This window comes from Talpa occidentalis, unplaced genomic scaffold (genome assembly GCF_014898055.3).
Source record: "Talpa occidentalis isolate TD23 unplaced genomic scaffold, MPIMG_talOcc4v2.1 talOcc4.14, whole genome shotgun sequence".
NCBI lineage: Eukaryota > Metazoa > Chordata > Mammalia > Eulipotyphla > Talpidae > Talpa > Talpa occidentalis.
Window position 1 is genome coordinate 84,244,315 of NW_023601433.1, and position 24,945 is coordinate 84,269,259.

General features: G+C 52.0%; 1 protein-coding gene across 1 annotated transcript in view; it reads right to left on the reverse strand.

Annotated features, from left to right (window-relative positions):
* Positions 1-1,860: 1,860 nt before the first annotated feature.
* Positions 1,861-24,945, reverse strand: part of RPH3A (rabphilin 3A) — a 111,702-nt gene continuing 88,617 nt past the window's right edge. The window contains exons 8-21 of the mRNA XM_037511538.2: positions 23,812-23,850; positions 23,557-23,712; positions 22,603-22,689; positions 20,846-20,908; positions 19,607-19,846; positions 17,549-17,628; positions 14,968-15,042; positions 13,490-13,599; positions 11,068-11,194; positions 8,909-8,965; positions 8,112-8,266; positions 5,407-5,488; positions 2,776-2,872; positions 1,861-2,021 (exon numbers count right to left, since the gene is read on the reverse strand). Of these exons, the coding sequence (XP_037367435.1) occupies positions 1,891-2,021; positions 2,776-2,872; positions 5,407-5,488; positions 8,112-8,266; positions 8,909-8,965; positions 11,068-11,194; positions 13,490-13,599; positions 14,968-15,042; positions 17,549-17,628; positions 19,607-19,846; positions 20,846-20,908; positions 22,603-22,689; positions 23,557-23,712; positions 23,812-23,850 (1,499 nt within the window). The 3' untranslated portion in view covers positions 1,861-1,890. The remainder of the gene's footprint in view (positions 2,022-2,775; positions 2,873-5,406; positions 5,489-8,111; positions 8,267-8,908; positions 8,966-11,067; positions 11,195-13,489; positions 13,600-14,967; positions 15,043-17,548; positions 17,629-19,606; positions 19,847-20,845; positions 20,909-22,602; positions 22,690-23,556; positions 23,713-23,811; positions 23,851-24,945) is intronic.

The following is a 24,945-nucleotide window of genomic DNA, read 5'->3' on the forward strand; positions in this document are numbered from 1 at the left end:
AGGCCGCTCGTTCTCCGGGGAACTCCTACTTTATTGGCTACATGATCACAGGGAGAGGCAGTGGGTTCCGCATGCACGGGGCCGGGTGCTCCAGGCAGGGGCCAGTTACGCTGTCGGGGAGAGCGAGCCCCGACGGGCCCGCGAGCTTGCCGCATGCCGATGCCAGCGCCAGTGCCAGCCTGCGGCTCGGGCAGCAGCCAGCGTGCCTCCTCCGAAGGGCAGACCGTGGGGGGGGGGGTGGAGGGGGGCGCCGGGGGACCGGCTGGCACGGCGGAGGGGCAGCAGGAGGCTGCCGGCCATGGTGGGGAAGGCGACGAGCTTACAGTTTAGAAAATGGTGATTCGAGGCAAGAAATCCTGTCTTCTGGGGACCCGGGCGGGGAGCTGGGGCGGAGGCCCCGGGCCGCAGGAGTGAGAATCTCGGGGCCATCCGCGGGGGACCTCTGCAGGTGCTGGTGGCGGCTCGGGCACACCGGGGTGGTTTGCACAGGGAAGACTGGCCGGACAGGAGGGGACCAGGCCTGCTCGCGGCCCCGACCGCCGCCCCAGGGCGGGTGGCTTGTCTCCACTGCCCTCCTCCTGGTCTGTTTGGTTTTTTTTTCTTTTTTAGGAAGAAAGACTGGACAATTCATGGCGCAACAAAAACCTTTGGTGTCGGGATCTGTCACTCTGAAGTTTCAGATCCATGATGATTTTTCCTCCTGACAAGCAGAGGACAGAGGGTGGAGAGAGAGAGGGGAGCGGGCGACAGAGAGACTCGAGGCGGTGCCGGTGGGAGGCAGGAGGAGGGTGGGGCGGGAACAGGGCGCAGGGCAGGACCCACTTCTCGAGGAGCACAGGAAGGAGGCCGGGGGCAGCCGAGGCCCCTCACCCCTCACCTCTGCTCTGAGTGTCTCCAGCACCACCAGGGGAGGCCAGGGCCGAGGGCCCCCCACAGGGTGTTTACACAGCTTTTGGGGCACTGCCATGCACGGGGGGGGGGGGGGGGGGGGGGGGGGGGGTGGCCAGCTGCCAGCGCGGCCCAGGGCTCCTGGCTCTGCAGAGAAGGGTGTGGTTTGGGAAGCAGAGGCTGAGCGGCCCGCGGAGCTTTGCCAGTTTCTCAGAAAGTGCTGGTCGGCTGGCGCGGGGAGGCGAGAGAGTGATGTCAGTAGATAAGGTTTTTGCTTTTGCTATTTTACCCCCGTTGCTTGGGAGGAAGCAGAAGGGGGAGGAGCAGAGAGGAGGGAGGAGCAGCAGGGACCGCAGGAGAGCGGAGGGGTGCGGGGGAGCAGCCAGGAGAGGGCACACGTTGTGGGCTCTGCTTTTGCTACTAAGCAAACAGGGGGCGCCCTGAAAGAGGGGGCTACTGAGGCCCCTCAGGTACCTGTGTGTCCATTTCTTGGTGTGTCCAGGGCCAGGAGGATGTGTGCCTGGTCCCCGGGGAGTTTAAACACGGGTCTGCTTCCCTAGCAACGGGGGTGCATGTTGCAGGAGGGGGTGGGAGCCGGGGGCTCTGTTTCTGTCACAGCCCGGGGGGTGCTGACAGCCGGGGGCCCACGCACACGCAGGAGCCGGAGCTCTGTGTATCTGTCCACGGCCAAGAGGGTCTGAGACAGTCCTGGAGGGTGAAGAGCCTTTGTGGTCCACCCACTCGAGGGAGCTCTGACAGCCTCCCGTGGGGTCTCCCGTCCCTCCCCACCGCTTCACCCTGGGGACCGGACAGGGGCTGCGCCCAGAGGCTGTGCCTCAGCGTGAGGGGGGAAGGTGCCCACCGAGGGGCCCTCAAAGGCGGGGTCGGGGAGGCTGGAGAGGGCGCAGGCGTACAGAAGAGACCAGACAGCAGTGGGCAGCTGGGGCAGGCTGGGGGGACCTGGCGTGGGTGGGGCGTGGGGCCGGGAGCCGGGGCTCCCCGTTAATCGCTTGACACGTGGTTCTCATTCTGAAGCTGGTGCCAACGCTCGATCTTCTTGTCCTTGTTCTTCAGACACTCGTACCAGTGTTTCAAGCGCTCCCCCTTGGCCGAGATGCCCAGCTGGCAGCCTCCTGGAGGACGAGGGCGGGTGTCAGGGTGGAGGCTGGCCGCGAGGGACGTTCATCCTGGACCCAAATGTCTAACTGGGGCAAAAGCGCCACCAAGCAGCGACCCTCCCTCCAGCGGCTCTCCCGAGTTCCCCGCAGAGGGCTGTCCTGCGGCCGTTACCACCACTCACCCCCGCTGCCTGCAGACGGCCTCCTGGAGCACCCCAGGGTGCTTGTCTATTTCCCAGGACCTCCCAATCGCCACTCCCGGACACGACTCTCCTGCTTCTGGGAGCCTGTCCGGGTCCAGAGTCGGTTTCACCACTGCCCAGTCCTGCCTCGACACCTTCGCTCACCTGTCCGCCTGCTGGCGCTCCCTCCCTGCTCCAACTTTAATGCCAGCTCGTCTTTATCATCTGGAGGGGGGCTGGGAAGGTTAGAACCTTCCTGGACTCACAAATAGGCTAAGGAAACTTCCTCTGTAACTGATTTCTGCAGAGCCCACCCCTCTATCCCCCGCCCCTACTCTCCAGTGACCTAATTATCCCACCCGAGGACATCTGTGCAGCAGATGACCCGTCCCGACCCGAGGTAAGCCCTTTCATGTGCAGGCACATCCGAGTCGGACCCCAGTCGGCACACTGGGCCCAACTCGGTGTTTGCACAATGGGGTTGGCCAGAGAAAGGCGAAGCTCTCTACCGTACCACCCGGAGACCTGGAGAAGGCGCACCTCTCCCGGGAGGACGCAGGGGTTTCTCGGGGAGCCGGAGCACTCACCGATGTAATCGTTGGCCTTGCCGATGTCATAGTCCCACACAGAGATGTCCAGCGACTTCTTCGCCAGGTCGCTATGCTTGATGTCGTAGAAGAACTCCTGGGTGTGGCAGAGGAGGGTGAGGGTGAACGGGTGCGCTGAGCCCTTGGCTTCAGGAGCCAAGAGACCGGGTTCTAGTTCCCAGGGGAGGACCGTGCACTGGGCTTGTGGGAGCGCGGGCGGCCTTCCTGCCCGAGACTCTACCCCGAGCCCAACCATCTGCTTTCCACAAATACTCCGTGTAAGGCGCTCTCAGGCCCAGGGACTCTTTGCAGTGACTCTGTTTGAAATTGGGAGGGATGGTGGGGCTTTCTGAGAGGCGGCCTTGGTGAAGTTCCCTTGAGGCAGGTGGCATGAACTCAGTCCCTCCCCCCTCACCGGTAGCTTCTCAAGCGGGTTTCCTCGCTATCCTTTAGAGAGTCAAGGTAGTTACGGGGTTTGAAATTGATACAAGGTGCTTCTATTTCCAGAAAATCTGATTTTCTAGATACATTTTCTGCCCAATTATAAAACTTATTCATGTTCCTTGTTAAAATAAATGAAGAAGCGAAAAACAAAAGCAACCCAACAAACCAAAACAGAACCCAAACCTGTCATCTAACTGCCCAGGAATAACCACTGTCAGCAATCCCCAGGCGTGACCACACTGAAGTGCTGAAGAGATTACTCATACTGAGTCTCTCAGACTGTGACTTTTGCCATTTTGTAGCACGTGGAAAAAACTGAGCATGCTGGTGTTTTTCCCAGCCTGGCATTTACCTGCCACCTGGCTGTACCGTAACCTAATGCCCAGCAGCCGAATATTTAGGCTGTTTCCAGTTTTCATCATGAATGATATGATAGAAGGTCCCTGACATTAAGTCACCATGTCCATCCATGATGATTTATTTAGGGTACACTCCAAGAAGTGGATTTCTGAGTTCATAAAATTTTAAGAGAGAGAACAGTGGCTATACACCGAGAAACTATTTGTGTACAATAAAAAAGTCCACCATGCATACATTTGGTTGTGGATATATTTAAATCCTGGAGCTGGATAATGTTGTTTCAGAGGAAAAGAAGTAGGTGCTGGAAGCTGGGGCAGGAGGAGAATTTAGAATGGACGCCCTTTCGTGTTTTCTGATATGTGACTATATTGCCTATTTCCCAAATAAATGAAAATTAAATTTCAAATTCGTAAGGCTCCTGAAGTGTTTTGACAAACTTCCCTTGAGAAGTTGGACTAGTTTGCCATCTCTCCTGCAGAGAGTATGTCTTTCCATACATATTCACCAGCACCGGGGGTCAATATTTTACAGTACTTTTATGCTGGTTTGTGAGGCGATAAAATGGTATCTGGTCTTGACTTACATTTTCTCAATTGCTAATGAGTTTATTGACCATTTAGGTTCCCTGTTTTGTGACTTGTTCATACTCCAGGAGAGGGGTGGATAAGTCAGCAGTAATTGGCTCATAACTCAAGAGTCATGAGTCAGAGCTATTAAACCAGCTCCAAGAGGAACCTGGGTCTAAAAGGGCTGAAGAAACTGGTCAGTGGTTTTCTGGGTCCTGCTGACATAGTGCATTCCCCGTGCATGTGCATATTTTGAGAAAATGCTACAACACAAAAAACATACATTGGAGCATCCCTTCCCCACCTTGCAATATTTGGTAAAAACCAATAGCAGTCGACTCTGGCCTAAAGCAGATCATTATGTTGCACAGATATTTCTGGATTTCCAGTATCTCCAGCTTGTCATCAGATAATTGAAATCCAGAGGGGCAGCATAATTCAGAAGGATGCATAAAGCCTGGAAGCACAGAGGAAACATCTGCAGGGATTAACACACTGAGTCTTGAGGGTTGAATAGGAGTTTGCCAGAGGGAAAAGGAAGTGGAGGGAAGTCCAGGAAGTGGAGCAGCAGGTGTGACGGCTGAGAGGTGTGCTGGGACCTACCTACAGCTTAATGTGATTTGAGGAAGGGGGTATGAGGGGTATGGGGTGGGACATGAGTTTGAAGGGACTTGATTTCACTTTAAGAAGCTAGGGAGCCATTTGTAAGTTATTGAAGCAAAACTTAGATTCATTATTTAGAAAGTTCCTGCTTATGTGGAGCATGGGCCAAATGCAAGGAAGAGACAAGATTCATGAGTCAGAGTCTGCAACAGTCCAGACATGAAAGGCCTGGCAAGTAACGGTGAGGCCACAGGAAGAAGCACAGTCAGTGGGTATCCAGACAGTGGCTGCAGTGGGCCTAATGCATGGATGGAGGCAGGAGTGAGAGATGAGAAGGAGAGGGTGGCACCAACTGGTGGAAGGTAAAGCGCAGCACCCCCATCTATGCCCTCACATTTCAGTATTAGAGATTATTAGAATTGGTAAAGACATTAGAGATGACTTAGTTCAATCTCTCCAAATGCAGCTCCTCCTGCAAGGCATTCCTAATCTATAGGCTTTTGATCTAAGCTTGATTACCTCTGGTGACAAGGAACTCACTACCTCCCCTCAATTCAAGCTGACCTATGAGAGGATGCTTTTTATTGATCTGCATTCCAACTTCCCCTCTCACACAGAGGACATATCCTAGAGAATGACAACAGTGGGACAGCCTTACCTCATTAAATTCAGGATTCAGGGTTTTCTTCTTAATTTGGGTCTTGTGTTTGGCCTTCTTTCCCATGTCTGGCTTCAGCCACCTGAGAGGAGACACCGGAGGCTGCTATGGGTGAAGTTGAATAAGTAAGACTAGTCTTTGATGACCCCACTGACTCCTTCCAGTGTCAGAGAACAATCAATGAACTAATCAGAAAGTGAACAGACACTAAAGGTGATCAAAGTGCACTAGCACATCTCCCAGCGCCGGGCATGGCGCCAACACCTCATTTTCAATCCTCTGCAAACTCTGGGCAGTAGAAATACAGCCACCCACTTTGCAGACAAGGCAACTGAGGGTTGAGAAGTTGAGATACGTGCCTGAGGTCACACAGCTGGGTCTGAAGCCAACTACTGCCTCTAAGGTCTGTGGTCCCAGTCACCACTTTCTCCTAGTGGGTTAAATTGAGACTCTGGATGGTGGTGCCCGGTTTTCACCATCGACCATCCCTGGGCTGCTCCCAACTTCTGGGGAGAGGCCATTTGTATAGACAAAAAGGAGAAGATATAAATCGAATTGTTGTCATTCTTCTGCTCAGAACTATTCTGTCCTGACCCTTTGTCCTCAGGTTCAGAATCCTTGGTGTGGCCTTCAGAGACTGTGTGGTTGGGTCCCTGCTCCAGACCAGCCTAATCTGCTCTTCACCCCACTTCTCACCTGCTCTCCTTTCTACCAAGGCCTTTTCACAATGCATGGCACATAGTAGGTGCTCAATCAAGATTTTCTGGGACATAAATAAAATCAGCTAAAACCTCCTGTCTGGATTCCGATTCGAGCTGCCACTAGCTGTGCTACCTCGCGCATGAGTACAGCTGCAGCATGCCTCAGCTTCCCAAACTAGAAAGAGGGCAAACATCTCTTCCTGACTCACAAACCTGTTTTTGAGGATAATTTTCAAGAAGAGACACAAATGGGAAAACTGAAAGGTAGGAGGGGCTGAACAAAAATAAAGGGCAATCCTGACTTTCAAAATCTTGATTTGATCCTAAACTGATTAACAGCCTCCTGTTTCCTTCCCCACAAGGGCCCAGGGCAGCTGTTCCATTGCAACTCTAGCTCTTCTCGAGGGATGGCGTAGATGGGAGAAGGAGCTGGGAGGATGGTGCATGGGATTTAGTGGCGTGTAGGCCAGTAGCCTTGTGAGATAATTTTCTCTATTGGACCACATGAGAAAATAACATTAAATTACTTCTGGAAATCAACTCATCCCTGACATGTGTCCTTGTGTTGGCTAAATCACCATTCAAAGAAAATCAGGACAGTTGACCGACCTGCTTTTTGCCATGGGATGAAGGGGCTTTCTATTACCAGTGGGCGGAGAGTGGGGGAGAAGCACAGGGGGAATTGGTCCCAGACTGGAGAAAATATTAACACATATTCTTTGCCATGAGTGAGAACAGTGCTGGTTGTCGTTTATAACTGCAAAAGGCAGCATTATTGAGCACCTACTAGGTCCCAGGCCCATGAAAATGCTCCATGGTCTACAACAGCCAGGGGTGAAATGGATGGTCTAGTTGCTGGGCTCTGAAATCAACACTGTGTTCTCACTGTTCTCAGCCAGTACCCGAGTGACCGGGACACTAGGCAGCCACCTTTCTGGGAGATGCAGGCTCCTCCAATAGCTGTTGCATTCAAGGATGCCCCACGACTCCAGATGAAGCTTTTTAGGAACTGCACCACAGTCTAAGACTCTTCCTTCCTTCCTGCCTCCCTCCCCTGCTCTTCCACCAAGACCAGACCTGCGTCAAGACCTGTTGTCTCCACCAGACTCCTCCAGCTGCCTCCCAATTTCCCTTTGCAGGGATCTCCCCCAACACATCCCTTGTATATCTTATCCTGTCGGGGTGTCAGCTTCTTGGAAGACATGACCAAATACACAGTATAAATCTTCCCATTTTACAGATGAAGACATTGAGGCCCAGAGGTGTTAAGGTCCAAGCTGAAGATCACAAAGTTAGAGAAATTCTGAAGACACTGAGAGCTGAGATCCAACACAGGCAGTTTGGATCCAGAGCTGGTGCTTGGGGTTATATCTATGGAACACAGCTTTGGATGCCACAAGGCAAGAGAGAATTCCACTGAGGGTATCTAAACATTTCTGCACCAGGCTCAACTCTAGCTGGGTATGTATGTTATTTCATTTGAACATTTTGCCCCCCCCCTGGAAATTAGTGGGACTATTGTCTTCATGTTGCTGATGAAGAAACTGAGGTTCAGAGAGGTTAAAAGTTACACAGCAAACAGCTGGCAGAGATGGGAGTTGAACTCCATGATTTGATGGTGGCTGGAAGAATGTGCCTGGTAGACCTCTAACTATGGGGCCATAACTGACATGGTCCTCCATGATGACACTTGGAAATCCATGCCCATGGTGCCAAGGCCATGACCCCAGACAAAGGCTGGAAGATGACTGTCCCTTTCCCACTGGAGGATACAGAGCTGCACACCTTCTCAGATGAACAAGAGAGACACTAGTCATTCTTGGGCACTAGTCAGTCCTGGGCACTAGTCAGTCCTGGGCATCTGTCTCACTGTGTGACCTGAGGTAGGGCCTTCCCTTCTCTGGCCTCGGTGTACTGTGATTTGGGGGAAGCAACCCCATTCTCCATTCCTAAGGATCTAAGACCCCCTCTGGGACCCATGCATGGCACAAGTTATTGACTCACAGCTTGACAAATGGGTCTGAGTAGCCATTGGCGTCCATGGCAGCCAGGTGCACGCAGCGTATGATGCCCACAATGAGGCCGCCCTGTTGTGTGCTGTACATGAGGGACACCAGGATCTTGCCACGTTCCTCGATGTCACCAATACGCTCCACCTGCTGCAGAAGGAGGAGAGGGGCGTGTGGGCCCAGGAGGGGAGGGGCCAGGCAACGTGGATGGCAAGCGTAGGAAAGCACTGAGGGAAAGCGCCAGTGCGGGCAGCACCTCCAGGGAGGAGCAGGTGGGAGTTCAGAGGACCAGACCCAGGCACACAGGGTCAGGGTTTACTTTGGCTGAGCCATGGACTGAGCTGTGACCCTGATGGATCCCAGGCTGATCCCTGACTCAGCTCAGACCCCCTCCAAGCCAACCAATCTTCTCACAAGAACAGTCCTGAAGCCACATGGGGATTTGGGCAGAGGACACCCATGATTTGCTCCACCACAACCTGTGACACACGGCAAAGGGCCTGCCCTACATCTCCACAGAGGGAGCATGGCATTGCCCTAGTTCCTCGGAATTATCAGCACGGTCTGGAGAAGAACTCGAGTGTGGCCTGGGTATGAGAGGATGGGGCACCCAGATCAGGTGCTCCAGGTGTGGCGAGCAGCCAGCTAGCCTCAGTTCTAATGCCCTGGGCAAAGGCAGCCTTCACAGAGATCCAACACGTGCCTTTGGGAGCAAGAGTGGGGCGGGGGCCAAGGAGGGAGAAAAGGGCGATGCCATACCCCATGTGGCTCCACTCCCCATGCAGCGCTCACCTCCTCCTCATAAAGGGCCATGCCTCGGGCTGACCCAGTGGTGCCGGCACGCTTCATCTTAGAGGAAGAACAGAAAGGAAAGACATGTCATCTGTGGGGCTCACCACCTGCATGAGAAGTTTCCCTCACCTCCCACCATGACCACCCAGAGCCGTGAGGGAGGGTCTCTGGGCAGCTGTGGCCCTACCGCTCTTCCTATTCTAGGTAAAATTTACACAACTCTCACCATTTGGCGTCTTAATGTACGACAACCTGTCACGGAGTTTGTCTTAATGGCCCCGTTTTGCAGATGAGGACACAGAAGCTCAGAGGAGTCAGGCTACTTGCCCAAGGTTGCACAGTCAATAGCTGGCAGAGCACCCCATACCAAAACCAGGTAAGGTTTCATCTGCTGTGTCCCATGGCACAGGGTCCTGGGTGTTTCTTCCCCCAAGGCTCCTAAGACCCTTTTGCAGGATTCTAAGGCTCTGGGAAACACAGCTTGACAACTTACTTGTTAAATCCAACCTCTTCCTTTTAAAGATGAGGAAAACTGAGATCCAGAGGACAGAGTACAGAAGGCCCTGTTTTTGGTGGGGCATGTAGGGGAGTTGGCAGTGGCAGGATTAGAGGCAAAGAGCAAAAGAACAGTTCTGTGGCCACTGCAGGTCTCGGCCTGTCCTGCCACCTCTGTGCCTCCGATTGGCGAAGACCCAGTTGCTGACGGTTCCCAGCAGGGGCCTGGTCACCCTCCTGATAACTGGACCAACTCAGTGAAGTGGGGGTGGGGGAAAGCGGAAAGAACCAGCTGTTATCAGGCCAAGACCCCGAGAAAAAGCTTCCTGCCCAGGGTTGTCTGTAAGGACGTGTTTGGCGCCTGACACGCAGTATAAATTCTTCCTTGCAATTTTCTTGTTGTGTTTTGTTTCTTCGCTTGTGCTATAAAAATATGGTACGGCACACGGCTACTCCATCCTGAGCCTGGCCATCTGGCAGGAGGACGCTGCAGGGATCCCCCTCCTGCCCCCATCGGCTTCCCCAAAGGTTGCTGGCCCGCTGCCCCAGGGGAGCAAACCAGCCGTGGTTGCAGGAGGGCTGGGCTCTGGCCAAGGCCTGACAGCACAAGCCCCACCTTGCTGTGTGACCTTAGCAACTCGCCTCCTCCAGTCTTTGTGACCCTCCTAGCCATTACCTCCATCTGTAAAGAAGGGCAAGTTGGAGCATCTTCAAAAATATAAATGATTGGGTCCCAGCCAACCCCATGAAGTCAGAATTTCCAGGAGAAATCGTCACAAGTCTTAGTTTGCAAGGCTCTGGTGTTAAAATATGCAGCTGATTCTGAGCCTAATTGGACAACCTCAGTTCAGTTGGGGAACCTCAATGTGGCTCCTGTTCTTTCTGAAAAGGTGAGTTCCACATCTAACAATAGTAGTTCCAGTGCTTTCCAGGTACTCTCACTTTTAATACTTAAAAGATCCTATGAGGTTGGTACTGTATCATCCCAAATTATAGGTGAGAAAACTGAGGCCCAGAGAAGTGAACTAATTTTTTGCCACAGGTTAGATCAGAAGAGGCAGAGCCAGGATTCGAACCCAGGAAGCCTGGCACCAGAGTCCACGCCCTTAAGCACTAAACTATGCTGCGTCCCATTTACCTGCATGGTGCTTTATGACTACATGACTAGCGGGGGGGGGGGGGAGGCAGTATTATCTCCTCTAGTAACACCAGGTAGCAAGCATGAGTGCTTATTACATGCTAGGTTCTGTTTGGGTCATGTCTTCCATACAACCTATGAGGCAGGCACTAGACTATCGACCATTTGATGGACAAGAAAACTGAGACCCAAAATAGCTTCATCCCTCAACCAAAGTCAGGGCAAGTGACAGAGCTGGGTTTGAACCCAGGCAGCTCACGCTGGCACACCGCACTGCCCTGCCCAGCTTTGCCAAAGAGCACTCTGACATTCAGGGAAGAGATGCTAACACAAGACTTGGAGAAGACCCAGCCAGGATTCAACCCCAAATGTCCTGGCCGGAAATCAGCCTCGGGGCGACAGCAGCCGAAGCCTCTCTGATGCCTGGTGCCTTGTAGGCTTATTCCCCCCACTTCTGCAGGCCTTAAGGAAGGGAGAACCCCCCAAAGTACTCCCCTACATCCAACCGCAGGCCAAAGGTACTCACTGGGATCACCCGCTCCAGGCAGATATTGAAATTCTTCCTCTGGTTGGGCTTCAGTTTCTTGAGTGAGAATCTGGTCTCGCCGATAAACTCGTTATGGCCAAATTTGTCTTCATCACAGACAGAGATCCTGGGGTTGACATCAGCGGTGGGGAGAGAAGAAAGAGCATGTACTGAGCTCCTACTTTGTACCTAGAGCTGTGTTGAGCTGGCAAGGACTGTGCACTGGGCACTGGAAAAAAACCCATTTCCTATTTACTGAGCATGAGGTCAGGCCCTTTATAGTACTTTGCTGCAGTATAACTTGTAAGTGGGAAAGTGCACAAGTCTTGAGTTTATAACCTGATGGATTTTTGCCTATGCATACACCCATGTCACCACCACTCACAAAATACAGAACATTCCAGTCCTTGTGACCCTCCTAGCCATTACCTCCCTCCAAAGAGAACCACTATCTTGGCCTCTGGCACTTGCACTCATTGTCCTGTTTCTGACCTTTGTATAAATGGAATCGGATAGGATGCACTAAAGCTGAACGTGGACACACATGTACGTGCATGTGCATGTATATGGATGACTCAGTCATTACACTCTGAGGTGGACATGCAACAGAAATGCCTGCACCCAGAAACAACTTGTAGAATGTTCCTTTAAAAAATGTTCCCAAAGTTGCATGCCTATGTTTATTGCAGCACTATTTATAATAGCTATGATACGGAAACAAGTCAAATGCCCAAAAAACAGTTCACTGGATCAAGAAGATGAGGACTATATACACAGTGGGATAGTACTCAGTGATCAAAAAAGGCAAACTCATGCCATTCACAGCAACGTGGATGGAGCAGGAAGGGATTGTGCTCAGTGAAGTGAGTCAGAAGGAAAAGGGACAATACTGGATGTTCTCACTTATAGGAGGAGTACAGGGAAACTGAACAAAGGGTCAGGAAAAAAAGGCAAAACTTGCAGGCAGACCATAGATGTGAGGCACCCAGCAGGGGAGAGGGAAGGAGGGGTCAAGCCAGGGGAGGGCAGAGCACAAGGGACTGTGGTGATGGTGCAGGGGTGATGGGGTGGGATAATTATGGGGACTGCAGCTGAGGGGACAAATCAAATATTGTATAAAAAAGAACAATGATATAAAGAAAATAAAGATGTTTAATCAAAAATAAAGAAACAAAATGAAGAAAGAAAAATTTAAATGTCCCCAGCAGCGCTATTTATAATAGTCCCAAGCCAAAAACTACCCAAATGCCCACTAGCTGCAGAGTGGATGAAGCTGTGTTACATTTTCACAAGGGAACACTGAAGTGTGATAAGAACGAACAGTCTACAAGGACACACAAAACTCAGATGAACATCACAAATAATAAACAAAAGAAGACAGACGCAGAAGAGCCTGCAGTGCGCACTTACATAAAGGACCAAGCCAGACTGAATTAATCTGTCCTGGGAGAAGTGAAGACAGCGAATCCCCTGGGGGAGAGTCCTCACTGGAAGGAGGCCCCAGGGGCTGCTGTGGTTCTGGAATGTTCTGTTCTCTTATTCCAGTGTGTTCATTTTGTGAAAATGCATCAGCCTGTACACTCGGTATATGTCTACTTTCCTAAATGCATGGTGGGATGTGCTTGGAAGAACCAAGTTGAAAAGCAATTTGCATGTCTGTAAAATTAAAACACATACACACACACACACACACACGTCTCTGTAGGTTTCCAGGGTTCAGTAATAAGGCGCTTGCACAGTCCGTGGTCAGTGCTCTCTGCAGGCAGTCTGCAGCACGTAAAGCTTGGTGGCTCTGTTATGTCTCCTCATGGCTATTACCCCAAGATATGCTATTAAGAAAAAAGGTAAGTACCACACAGCCTGGTACTTCCGTGGCGCGAACACTAGCTTGTGTGTGTGTGTGTCATATAAACAGGCACACCCTCCCAGAAGGAGCAAAGAGACCCAGGCTGGAGAGCGGACTCTCATCTCCAAGGGGCTCGAATTACTATTTCTTTATACTTTTTACAAGCAGAATGTATTTATTTCCTAGATAATTTAAAATGCAACTTAACACAGCCCTGCAGAAGAATGGGAGAGGGCACCAACATATTGCCAGATGAAAGAGGCTGATCAGCTCGCAGGATGGTCCATTGTTACAAACAGTCTTATGAACACTCAGTTTCATAAAACAAACTTCTGCACACAGACACGCGCGCATCACAGATGTCCAGATGTTAATACCTAACATTTTCACTTATTTGTATTTGCAAAAGTTTCTACCAGAAAGATATAATGTTTTGTAGCAGCTTAAAATAAACCAACTGAACAACCAACCACATACAGATATGTTTAAAGAGGGCATCCCCCACCCCCACCCGGGGAACTGCCCCCACCCCCTACCCCCCAGCCTGCCCAGCCTCAGGCCCCTCCCAGCAAGCACCTGAGGGTCTTTCGCTGCATGTCCTCGTCCGTGATGCCATGATAGACGAGAGTCTCATTCCAGATGGGATTCCGGGTGTTCCGTAGAGTTTTTGTACGAAGCTTATTGGACTAGAATCCAGAGAGATGGACAGACAGTCACCTACCTCAGAGGGGAGCAGCTCAGAAGCCCCATCTTTGCAGCTGATTGGGGTGGGTGGGTGTCTTAGGCGCCCACTTCCCTTAGAAAGTCTAGGGACTCTGTTTCTCCCAAATGCAGGCTCTCAAGGAAAGGGGGTACGCTCTAGGCTGATGGCTGTCATCAGCACTAAGGCTGGACAATGGCTCACCCACCCCCTTTGAACTTCCATTAAGATTAAAAAGCAGAGATGTCTTCCTTTGAGAAAAAAAAAATCATCTATAGGCTAGGGAGGCAGAAATGAGAGTCACCTCTCCTAGGCAGTGAGGGAACAATTTCTGGGAATTATTGGGATGATTTCCTCTGTTTCTCTAAGTAGCATTCTCCGTGCTGAAATTCTTTTGAGACAAAGTGTTCATTTTACTTGCAAAGAGGTTAGAAATACATTATACCCAGAAGAGATTGCCTGGAGACCAATCTAATTCATACTAACATGTAAATGACTGACTAGATTCTTTGGCAAAGCAGGCAAAGTTTGGATTAAGGCGTGGGTGATAGAGGGTCTCAAGGAGAAGCAAACATGGCTGGGAAGCTAGAAGGAGTCATGGCCAGTGACTTGACAGCTGGGCCATGGCCAGGTGAAGAACTGTTTTCCCTCGATTCAAACAAAGAATCATTGAGATAGTGTGTGTGCATGTGTGTGTGTGCATCTATGCCCTCTCTTGTCTGATGGAATGTTTGATACTCATAGAGATTTTTAACAGTCATTTTCCCAAGATCAAGTAACCGAAGGCACCTTGTTTTCAAGACACCATGTCCATTTAACACAACAAAGCAAAAAATAAAGACGGCATACTTCCGTTTCCAGCCACATGTTCTGAATGGGTCAATCCAGAGACAGAATTACCCCACTTTCCCTCCCCAGAGCAAGGGAATGATCAACAGGAAGGGCAGCGAGGGGCGGGAGGGACAGGGTACATTTTCTGTCTACAACAGAACAGTATCTAAAGGGGTTAGCCCCAAAATCTTCTATTGCAAGATGAGGAATGTTTGGTTGGGGCATAAAACGGGGGGCTTGATCAACACTGGGGAGTCACTTGAAGGAATCTGAGCAGGAGAGGGGCTGTTGGCAGCTCCCTGATCCCAGGTTTCTGGGTTGGAGGTGAGCAGGGCCCCTGCTCCTTGAGGGAGAATAATTCCCGGGCCACCCCTTACCCCTTGCAAAGATTTTGTCATGTGTAGTGGGAGGGAGCATTCAGGCATTCAGGCAGAGAAGGCTATTTTAGGCCCTGAACTGGGAACCTTGGGTGCCCGCCAGGCCCATGTGCCTGGCTTGCAGTGAGGCCCAGGCCATCTGGTACCTTGCTGGCTCCTGGCAGGAGGTGCAGCTTAACATAGGGATCAGCCAAGCCATTGGAATCCATGGGCTTCAGTCCCTGCAAGAAAAGGCAGTGAGTGGCGTGAGGACTCGAGAGGGCCAAGCACTCAACAAGGGCCACAGCCCCTGGCATGTTGCCTGCCTGTGGGTCCACCTTGTGCACTTCCTCTCAGAAGATGAGAAGGAAATGCAGGATCATGGAGAGAGTGCTGGAATCAGGCAGACAGGATTTAAAGCCTTGTCACTTCCTGGCTGTGTGATCTTAGGTAATTTTCTTAACCTCTCTGAGTCTCATTTTCCTCACTTGTCAAATGGGATGAGATCAGTGCCTGGTTAAAGCTAATTACACCTGTAAACTGCCGGCCTGTAATAAATGCTCTGTCGAGGCTGGATGCTGTTGCTAGGACAGAAGAAACTGTTCCAGAACAGGAAGGGTTGGAGAGAGGGACACGCCAGGGCAGGGAGACCTGGGTTCTGGCCCTGGCCTCTGCACTCACTTCTGAGACCTCAGATTCTCCATCCAGAGGATGAAGACCACAACCTCTGCTGACTCCCCACACAGGGATGGCATGAGGGACAAATGAGACACGGGGCTCAGACACACTCTGTCCCCCCCAAGCCCACCTCCAGGTCCCCACTGCCCGCCTCCCAGCACTCATCTGTGTGCTGTACCCTCTCATCTCCTTGGGTCTCAGTTTCCTCATCTGTTGAAGGGGCTGATCTCAGGCCCTGCCTCCCAGGGAGGATGAAATGAGATCTCAGTGTGCAGACTGAGCTCGTGCCTGGCATACGGGAGTGTGAACAATGTTCACTATGATCAGGAGGGGAGAGGAGCCACAAAGTGGGACATGGGGTTGGGGGTGGCAAGAAGGCAGGGCAGCCTCGTGGGTGAGTCCAGACTGCCACGGTTCAAATCCCAGCTCCATCACTTCCTGGCTGAGCGAAAGGGGCATCACTGAAGAGCTCTAGGCCTCAGTTTCCCCATTTGTAAAATGGGAACGATGATAGAACCTTTCTTATAGGTTGTTTCAAAGATAAAATGGGACAAATGAATGTGTAGAAAGTTCCAGACTGTTTAATATGCGGAAATGCTACCGAGTTGGTTTCGTGTCAGTGCCCCACTGAGAGCCATGGGGGCAGGGCCTGTTCTTGCCTGCTCTGGCCCCCCAGCGTGCAGGCCCTGCCTGGGCAAGATTGGTGTTTAATAAATATTTGGAAGGTGAGGTTGCGAACAGGCAGACGCCAAGTTTTCAAATTTGAATTTGAATGTTTTGGGGTCAGGGCCCCTCTCCAATGTCTCTTTCCTTCTCGCCATTACCAGCCAGCCCATGAGCATATGAGCTTCCTGCAGCCCTGGGTCAAGGGGCCTGTAGTGTGGCTTCTCCCCCCACATTTCTGCAGCTGGAGAAGGAATGGTTGGTTCAGGACCTAGAGGGGCTCTTCCACCAGAACTCACCTCCCTCGCGGCCTATGTGACGTCAGGCTTTAGCTCCTGAGCCTCGGCTTCCCCAGCGGGACACTGGGCTGATGATGAGCCCTTCTAACAATGACTGCATGAGGCCGAAACAAGATAATGCGTGGACTTGCCTCACCAGGGTATGGGGGAGGGAGGCTAAATGCATCTAAGTGCTTTCCACAGTCACTGTACACAATAGGTGCTCAGTAAATGCTTTCTGAAGAAGTGATGGGGAGTGTCAATCTAGGAGTTTCACAGCTCGATTATAATCCAAACTGGGACTCTGTATGAGTTGTGTGTGGGGGGGCTCTTCATTTTCACAGCAGGTGACACACACAGGTGGGGACAGTATGGGGCAAACCAGGCCACGTGGCCACCTACAGTTAATACAAGCATCCTGTGGAGAGGCACTATCGTGGCCTCTAATTCATCAGTGGGTACACTGGAACATGGAGAGGTTAAGTACCACCCCCAAAATCACACAGCTAGGAAGCAGGTGAGCTGGTATTTGAATTTGAGCCCAGGAATTCTGGTTCCTGAGTCTGCCTGGACCAGACTTGGGGTGGGGGATTCCAGTCAATTCTTTTCCGGAGTTCTCACCGGCAGCATCAGCTTTCCTGGCTCATGCCGCTGGAGTCTGCCTTGTGGAGATGCTCTTCCACCCTGGCTTGCCTTTCCCGCCCCCTTAGAAGCCCACACTGTGTCCTAGTATCTGCAACAACCAGTCTCTGACTCAGCAGAAGTTTCGTGGCCATGTCAGCTGTCAAGCCAGATTGTCATTGCCTCCCGGGCTACTCCTCTGTGGTCCCCTCCAGAGACAACGAGCACCAGGCTGAGCAAGATCCCATCCCTGCCCTTGTAGCCCAACTGTCTCCCCTCCCAGGAGACAGCTGCAATTAAGCAAAACCCCTCTGGAACCATCCCCAAAGGAAGCCCTCCTCCAAAGGAATTGGCCATGACTAATAGCTGCCCGCTTCTCATCACTGTCACTTTCAGATAGACAAGGCAACAGAGAGGAGACAGGCCTGCTAATCCATGCCCTCCCTCCCCAGCCCCCTAGAAATGCTGGGGCAGCCCTAATGGTCCCCAACTTCACCTGCTCACCCACCTTAGCCTTTATGATGGTGCATTGTAGGGAGCTGTTGTCCTGGTCGTACAGAAGGCTGAACTCCAGGGCACCCAGGGTGGCTGAAGCGGGCAGAATCAGGAACCAAAAGAACATTCATTCAGTCATTCAACAAACATTTCCCAAGTACTTACCATGTGCCCAATCTGGGCTAGGCATTGAGGAAGACTCAGACCCTGCTCCGGAAACCCCATCCTGGCAGGCCCTTCTCTCTCTTGTTTGGCCTCCAGCACATCTGTAGTCAGTTAAACATTTGTACAACTGCCCAGTTAATAACTTCCAGTCCCGGGAGATCAAGAGACCCCTGAGGACAAGGGTGGTCACTGTCTTGTTCACTCCAGCCTCCCACAGTGTAGGGCACGTGGCCAGTTCTCCCCTACTTGCTAAAGGAACAAATGGGTCTAAGCATTTGCTGTTGTCTCTGCCTGGAATTCTCTCCCTCTAGATCCTCACAAGGCTGGCACATTCTCATTATCTGTGTCCAGTTTGAATGCCACCTCCTCCAAGAAGTCTTCCCTGGACACTCCATCTAAAGCAGCCACTCTCTAGTCATTGACCCTATTTAATTCCTTTCATGGTGTTCTATCTCTATTTCAAATGAACCTTACATCAACTGTTTCTCTCCACCAGAATGTTAGTTCTGTTCGATAAGCCATCTTGTGTGTTGTTTATTGCCAAGGTATCCCTAGTGCCTAGAACAGTTTGGTGCACCTAGTAGGTTTTCAATAAATCTTATCAAATGTAGCAATGAGCAAGTAAGGAGTCCAGCACTGAATACAGAGACAGGCTTGGAACAAAATGCGGGGACAGCTCGTAATGAGTCAGACACAGGATGAGAGTGACTGTCTATGCGGGCAGATGGAGGAGCAGCGGCTGCAGCACCAGGCAGGAAGGCCAGGAAAGGCAGGGAGGTGGGACCAACAAGGAGTGTTTCCAGCACAGAAGCTGCCCGAAGCAGACAAGGGGGAGATGCACTCCCCGAGTCCTATCCCCTGAGACTGCAGACTCAAGGCCCATGGGAGAACATGCGGAACACGGGCCGCTGGCGCTGCATTAGGTCTGGCCTTGACCTGCTACAGCAGTGCAGTCGGCGGCTGGGCCCTCACACGCTCGCCTGCGAGCCAGGTAACCTGTGTGGCTGCGACACTGAATTACAAGGCAGCTACTCCCAGTAAGAGCGACAACTGGGGAGATTAAATGAGCATTTAGAAAAGTGCCCGGCACAAAATAAGGGCTCCGCGAGCTTGACCTCCGTAATCGTGATGTGCGATGGCTTCGTGACAACTGCCCCTGGATACGCGAGCCTTCTGGGAACCGTGACCTTCCCAGGAAGCGCTTCAGTTCACCCTCGCCCAGCCCTGCTTGGGGGCCATATCCTGCTTCCCATTTTACAGGAGGAGGGGGACATGCCAGGCCACGCCGGGCCCCCTGGACGGCCACTGGTCCACTCCTGAGAGGCTCCCGTCTCCCGACCATCCAAGGATCGGAACACCCCAACCCCGCACTGACTCCCGCTCATCACGGTCACCCGGTCACCCCACAGCTCCCTCTGCTCCCAGCACACCCAGGCGCAGCGCTGCAGGCCGGAGTGTGGGACAGGAGGGGGAGCGGCAGAGGCACGGGGCAGGCCCCTCATAAATCACCGAATGAACAGACACAAGAGGGAATGTCCAGTAATATTTAAATCATGGTTAAAAAACTACACGTGGATGACACGCATGAATGAGTTTGGGAAGCTGTTAAAATGCATATTCATATAGATGATGTTTCTCTGATCAACCCGTGAACCCCTGGGCGGGGCATGGGAACGCAGCTGTGCTGCAGTCTTTAAAACAGTTCAGATGGAAACGCTGATATTCTGTGTATTTTGCCATTTTGCTGCGCACGCACACACACACACACAGAGCACCTCGTCTTTAAAGAACTCCGTTAATGCATGGGGCCTGGGGGTACACCAGGCTGTCCCTGGGACCATTCCCGTTTCTTCGGGGGCAACCCTTGAAGTGAAACTTCCAGACACTCTCAAAAGGTGCCACCTACTTGCTTCATCCGAGTCATAGCTGTTGGCTTCCTCCTCCTCTTCCTCCGGTGGTGGGGGCTGGCGGGCAGGGGTGGCAGCAGGCTGGGGGGCAGCTGCAGATGCTTGGGAATAGGGGCCAGATGGGTGCCCGGCTCTATCCTCTCTGGCTCCAGCTGCCGAGTAGCCCCCAACTCCCCCGGTTCTCTCCTCCCGGGCAGGGGCGGCTGCCCCTGTATAGCCGGGGTCGCTTGGAACTGCCTCTGCAGGGGAGATGAGGGAGGGCGGGAAGGAGGCAGGTGGCCCCCAAATCTTAGCAGCAGCAACCACTGCAGGGTTAGCACAAGTGATGATCACCTACTATGTGCGTACCAGGTATCTTGCACCCATCACCCTGTGACAGAGGGTCATCACTTGCAATTTACAAAGGGTGGGGCCTTTGTAAAGCCACCTGGGGAAGCGTGCTAAAATGCAGGTTCCAGGGCCCCACCCAGAATGAGGGGCTGCAATGTGGGGCTTTTGAATCTGTTTTATAACAAGTCCCACAAGGCTTCAGATGCAGGCAAAACAGCCTCATGTTGGGGGTGGGGGGTGGGGGTGATCAGCAGGGTGGGCTCTGGAGCTGGACAACCTGAGTTTGCATCTCAGTTGTGACCTGGGGCACGTGGCTGGTCTCTGAGCCTCAGTTTCCTCATTTGTAAAATGGAAATTCTGACGCCCAGAGGAATGAAAGGAATGGTAGCTAACGTTTTAAAAACGATCTACTATTTGTGCAGCACAGCACAGGGCCTGGTTCGGTAGGAAGCAGTAAGTAGCAGCGGCTTCTGACCACGACGCAGACAGCATTTGTAAGAGTCACTGTCACTTAGCGTAGCGTTAGTATCTTCCCGGCCCTGTCCTGAGGTTGTTTTTTTTTTAATGTCTCTGTTTGTGGCAGCCAACCACTTACTCTGTGGAGTAGGTCCTAGTGTTATTCCCATTTTAAAGATAAAGAAACTGAGGCTCAAGGAAGCTAAGGGACTGGTCCGGGCCACAGCTAGGACTGGGAGCAGGGGTTTGGGTCCAGCAGCTCGCGCTTAGTCACCATACTTGGTGTCATAGTCCACGTGTCTATCCTCAGCTTAGACTCTTTAGGGATCTGATAATAGGGAAACGCCCTAGAGCAAATCGACTGGGGCTCAGGGTGCAGGCCAGGCCAACATCTGGCAGCCCCCTGCTTTCTCACGGGGACGGGGGGAGGTGGCCACTTGGGCAACACTTGCCTGGTCTCTGGTCTGGGAAGCGCCCTGCTGGCGCCGGGCTGGGCCTGCCCCCTCCTGGAGGCCCTGAGAGGGGGAAAGAGAGAGAGGGAGGCCTGGAGCAGAGTAGGCAGGGTCACCCTCAGATCCACCCTTCTCCCCTGGGGTGTGGACACAGGCCCGGGGCCACAGGGGCAGAGGAAGGGCCCAACTGGGGGATTCTGAGGTCAGCAAGGATGGAGTCAGGCCTCCCTGCTTCCCTCCTCTGTGAAACGGGAGTGGGGGCTGGGCGCGTCTCGCTGGCTGTTAGGAGATGGATGAACAAGGCGGGCAAGCCCAGCTCGGAGCTGGCGGCAAGTGTAGGCTCGGAGTCCTCCATGGCCACAGGGTCACTGTCTGTGTACGGGATTCCTCACGTGGGCACTCCCGGAAGCACAGGTGTGGGGCGAGCCAACTGGGATGGGCCGAAATAACAGTCAGTGCACTGAGATCAGTGCCTTTCCATACGGACCACACCATCGCGTAGAAAGTCTCACGTGGTGCTGCTTTGTCCTTAACACCACTCTCCCTTTCGTGAATTTCTCTTTTCAACAAGAGAAAAGAGGCCTTGGGCTCAGCCCCTGCAGAGGACCAGAGCACTGGGAACACTGGGGTCACAGTGAGTGAGGGGCTGGTGGGTGGGTGAGTGGCAGGCTACCTGGTTCCATTTCATCACATTAATTTTTATAATTTCCCTCTACATTGGGTCAGATTGTGTTCCCCAAAAGAGGGGGAAGTCCTAACCCCCAGTCCCTGTGACCTTATTTGGAAAGAGGGTCTTTGAGATGATCAAAGATGGTCAAGAAGAGGCCATTAGGGTGGGTCTTAACCCAACATGACTACGTCCTTATAGACATTTGGATGCAGAAAGAGGTACAGAGAGGACGGCGCCCAGGGAGGAGACCATCTCCAGGCCTGAGGCCTCCAGAAGCCAGGAGACAGGCCTGGGGCACTCAGGAGGAGCCAGCACTGCCAACTCCTTGATTCTGGTCTTTCAGCATGTGGAACTTTAGGCAATAACTTTCTGTTCTTTGAAGGTACCCTTTGTTCTTTGTGGTACTCTGTTATAGCAGCTGCAGCAAACGAATACACTCCACTCTTTCTGGGATGGCATGATGGCTTCTGACTTATGTCCCTATTCTAAGCTTCCTTTAAAATCACAAGTTTTTAGCTGCACCAAGTAGGCATTATTTCTATTGTTTTACATACTCCTAATTTGTTGCGCTGTCCCCTTATTACTAATCTCCTTGCTCACTGTTTTTCCCTGAATCTCACATAGCCTTCTGGGAATATCTACATTTCTATTCAAGTCTGATGTTCCTAAACTTTCTCTGAGAGAGCTGGTGACGGCGACTTCCCTCACTTATGTTTTTATAGTGAGTCCATTCAAAGAAAAATATTAAGGAACTAGGAGGGTGGGTGTTAAGAGCGTGTGGGAAAAGCTGTCTAAGTGGAATGCCGATTGCTGAAGGTGGGAAACGCTGAGAAAGGAGTAGTCAAGTAGTCACTTCCGGCATGGAGGAGGAGAAAACGCCTCCCCTTCTGCACCCCTATTCCCCTACTCCCCGCTTGGCTTGCCAGCGGAAGGATTACTCATTGTGAGGGTCTTAGAAGTGCTTAGAATTCATATGGCTACAGCTTTGCAGAAAGCCTGGCAGGCTCTGCCAGCGAGGATGGGAGGATAGGAGCCACTGGGGTCACAGCTGAGTGAGGGGTCAGTGGGTGGGTGAACGGCAGGTTACCTGGCTGCCCTGGCTGTGCAGGCACTGGGCTCTGCATGGAGGCGGGGCCGGGTCTGGGGGCCTGGACTGAGTTGGCCCGTCTCAAGCCTGCAGGGGAAAGGAAGGAAAATAGTCTGTCATGTTACATATACATGCACATGTATACACACGTCTGCACACGTGTGCATGTACAAACCCATATGCACACATGTAACATTAATGCACACACTTGCACACAGCGGAAGCATGAAGAAGTTTGCTACTGGTCAGCCGACACGAGGCAATGCCTTCTGAATTACCAGGGTCTGTGCCCAGAAGGCCAGAGGTCCTCATGCGTCCTGAATATTCACCCCCTAACATTAGAGCCGGTCTCATTCCCTCTCCACAGTAAGAAATGAAGCTGCTCTGAGCTTACACACAGGGTTCTGGGGCAGCTCTTCCCAAGCTAGCAGACACTTCTCTCCAAGTCCAGGAACCAAGGGCTCCAGCCAGTGGGTTCTCTTGCCAAATAAATCCACCATGAGTGAGGCCAAAAGTTTGGCCCCTGCTGGGATGAAACTACTTATGGGTGCTGCCCTGGCCTTGCTGACTCAGCCAGGCTCCATGGACTGCTCCATGGACTGCAGCAGCCACCTGGCAAGGGAAGAAAGCACTTAGGTGGACCTGTGAGAAAGAAACATCTTTACTTCACTCAGAGTCAGTGGCATGTTCCCCCCGGGGCTTCTTGGGAAAGGAGGGAAATCGCAAATAGCATTTGAGCAAGAAAAGGCTATAACTGGAATCATGGTAGAGTCAGAATTGCTTCTGAACCCTGTCTTTCCTCTACCATGGGCCAGCGCCAGCAGTGAGAATGAACACGGCCCATAGTAGGTGCTCAATAAGCACTGGGCAGCTAAACAAATGGAAACACTGTCCTGTCCATTCTCTCCCTTCTCCTCCTCCAGGACACTGTCTGGCTTTGCCCCACTCTCTCACCTGCTGGGGTCCGGCTGGTGTCACCTGCAGCACCCCCGCCGTGGCCTTGGTCCCAGCTCTCTGGATCACGGCTGGATGAGCTCATTCGTGCCTCAGAGGCCCTGCGCACAGGAGGCCCGTGGCTGCCTCGTCCAGGAGCAGAGGCCGGGTCGGGGCCTGGAAGGGAAGCACGCAGTGATGGAGAAAGGGCACCGGAGGGAGGGAGCAGAAAGAACAGCCCATCCCCAAGGGGAAGACAGAGTCAGCAGAACCCACCTGTCTTCTGACCCAGGCCCCGCCTGTCCTCAGTGTCACCTGGAGAGAAAAAAATGAGGCGAGTACTTGTTTTATGGTGTCTGGCGAGCTCACAAAGGGGGCCCCCCCCACCACTTCCAAGAAAATTTTTAAAAAATTAAGTCTCCTCCCCACCTCGTCTTGGATGTAGCTTCTGTTTACAATTTCCTATATCTCCCTTGCAGATACAAACACAAAGGCGTGCATTATAAAGAACCAGCTGGGATCACTGGCTATGTACTCTTCCCCCAGGACTGATGTCCCCCAGGACTCAGTAAGCAGCCTCCAACCTCCAACCCTTTGCACTTGGTGGCCCCGCGATTCCCACTGGGCACCCTCTATCACTCAGCTGGATGTCTCCCCAAACTCTACCTTCTCTCACTGCCCTTCTCTGGCCAAAATGGAGCTTCTCATGACTACCTGTCCCCTTTACATGCTGCGTTTTCCTCCCCAGCACTTAGTACTACCCAACAATACAATGCATTGATATTTATATTTGCTGTTTGTTGAGCATCTACTTCCCCCACTAGGATTTTAAATACACAAGGGCAAGGAATTTGTCTGTCCCATTCACCTCTCTCTCTCTAGGGCATGAACTGGAGCTGGCCCTCCACTGGAGGTGTTCAGTAAATGTTTGCTAAAAAAAAGTCAAAATCACATATCATGGCCAGGACCGTAACTCTTTAATACGATTTTACATTATTCCAGCTTCAAAGATGCTTAACACACCATGGTGTGGATATATTACAACCCATTCAACAATTTCCCTATCAGTGAACATTTAGGTTTCTCCAGTGTTTGTGCTGCCACAGATAATGAGGCTATAAATAGACGGATTCACGTATCTTTTTACATTGGTACATTTATTGCTGTTAGATGTATTCCCAGAGAGGCCTTGCTGGATCAAATGTATTTACACTTCAAATTTCAACTCACCTCCCATATTACTTTCCATAAGCTTGGAGGTGATAGTTATAAAGTATCTACCTACATGCATTCTCCAGCACTGAATGTTATTACCAATACTTTTTTAGGGTCACTATGCAATGCTTGTGATGTTACTCCTTTCTAATGGGGTAACAAAAACCATATCATCAGAGTTGACCTGAAAAGCTA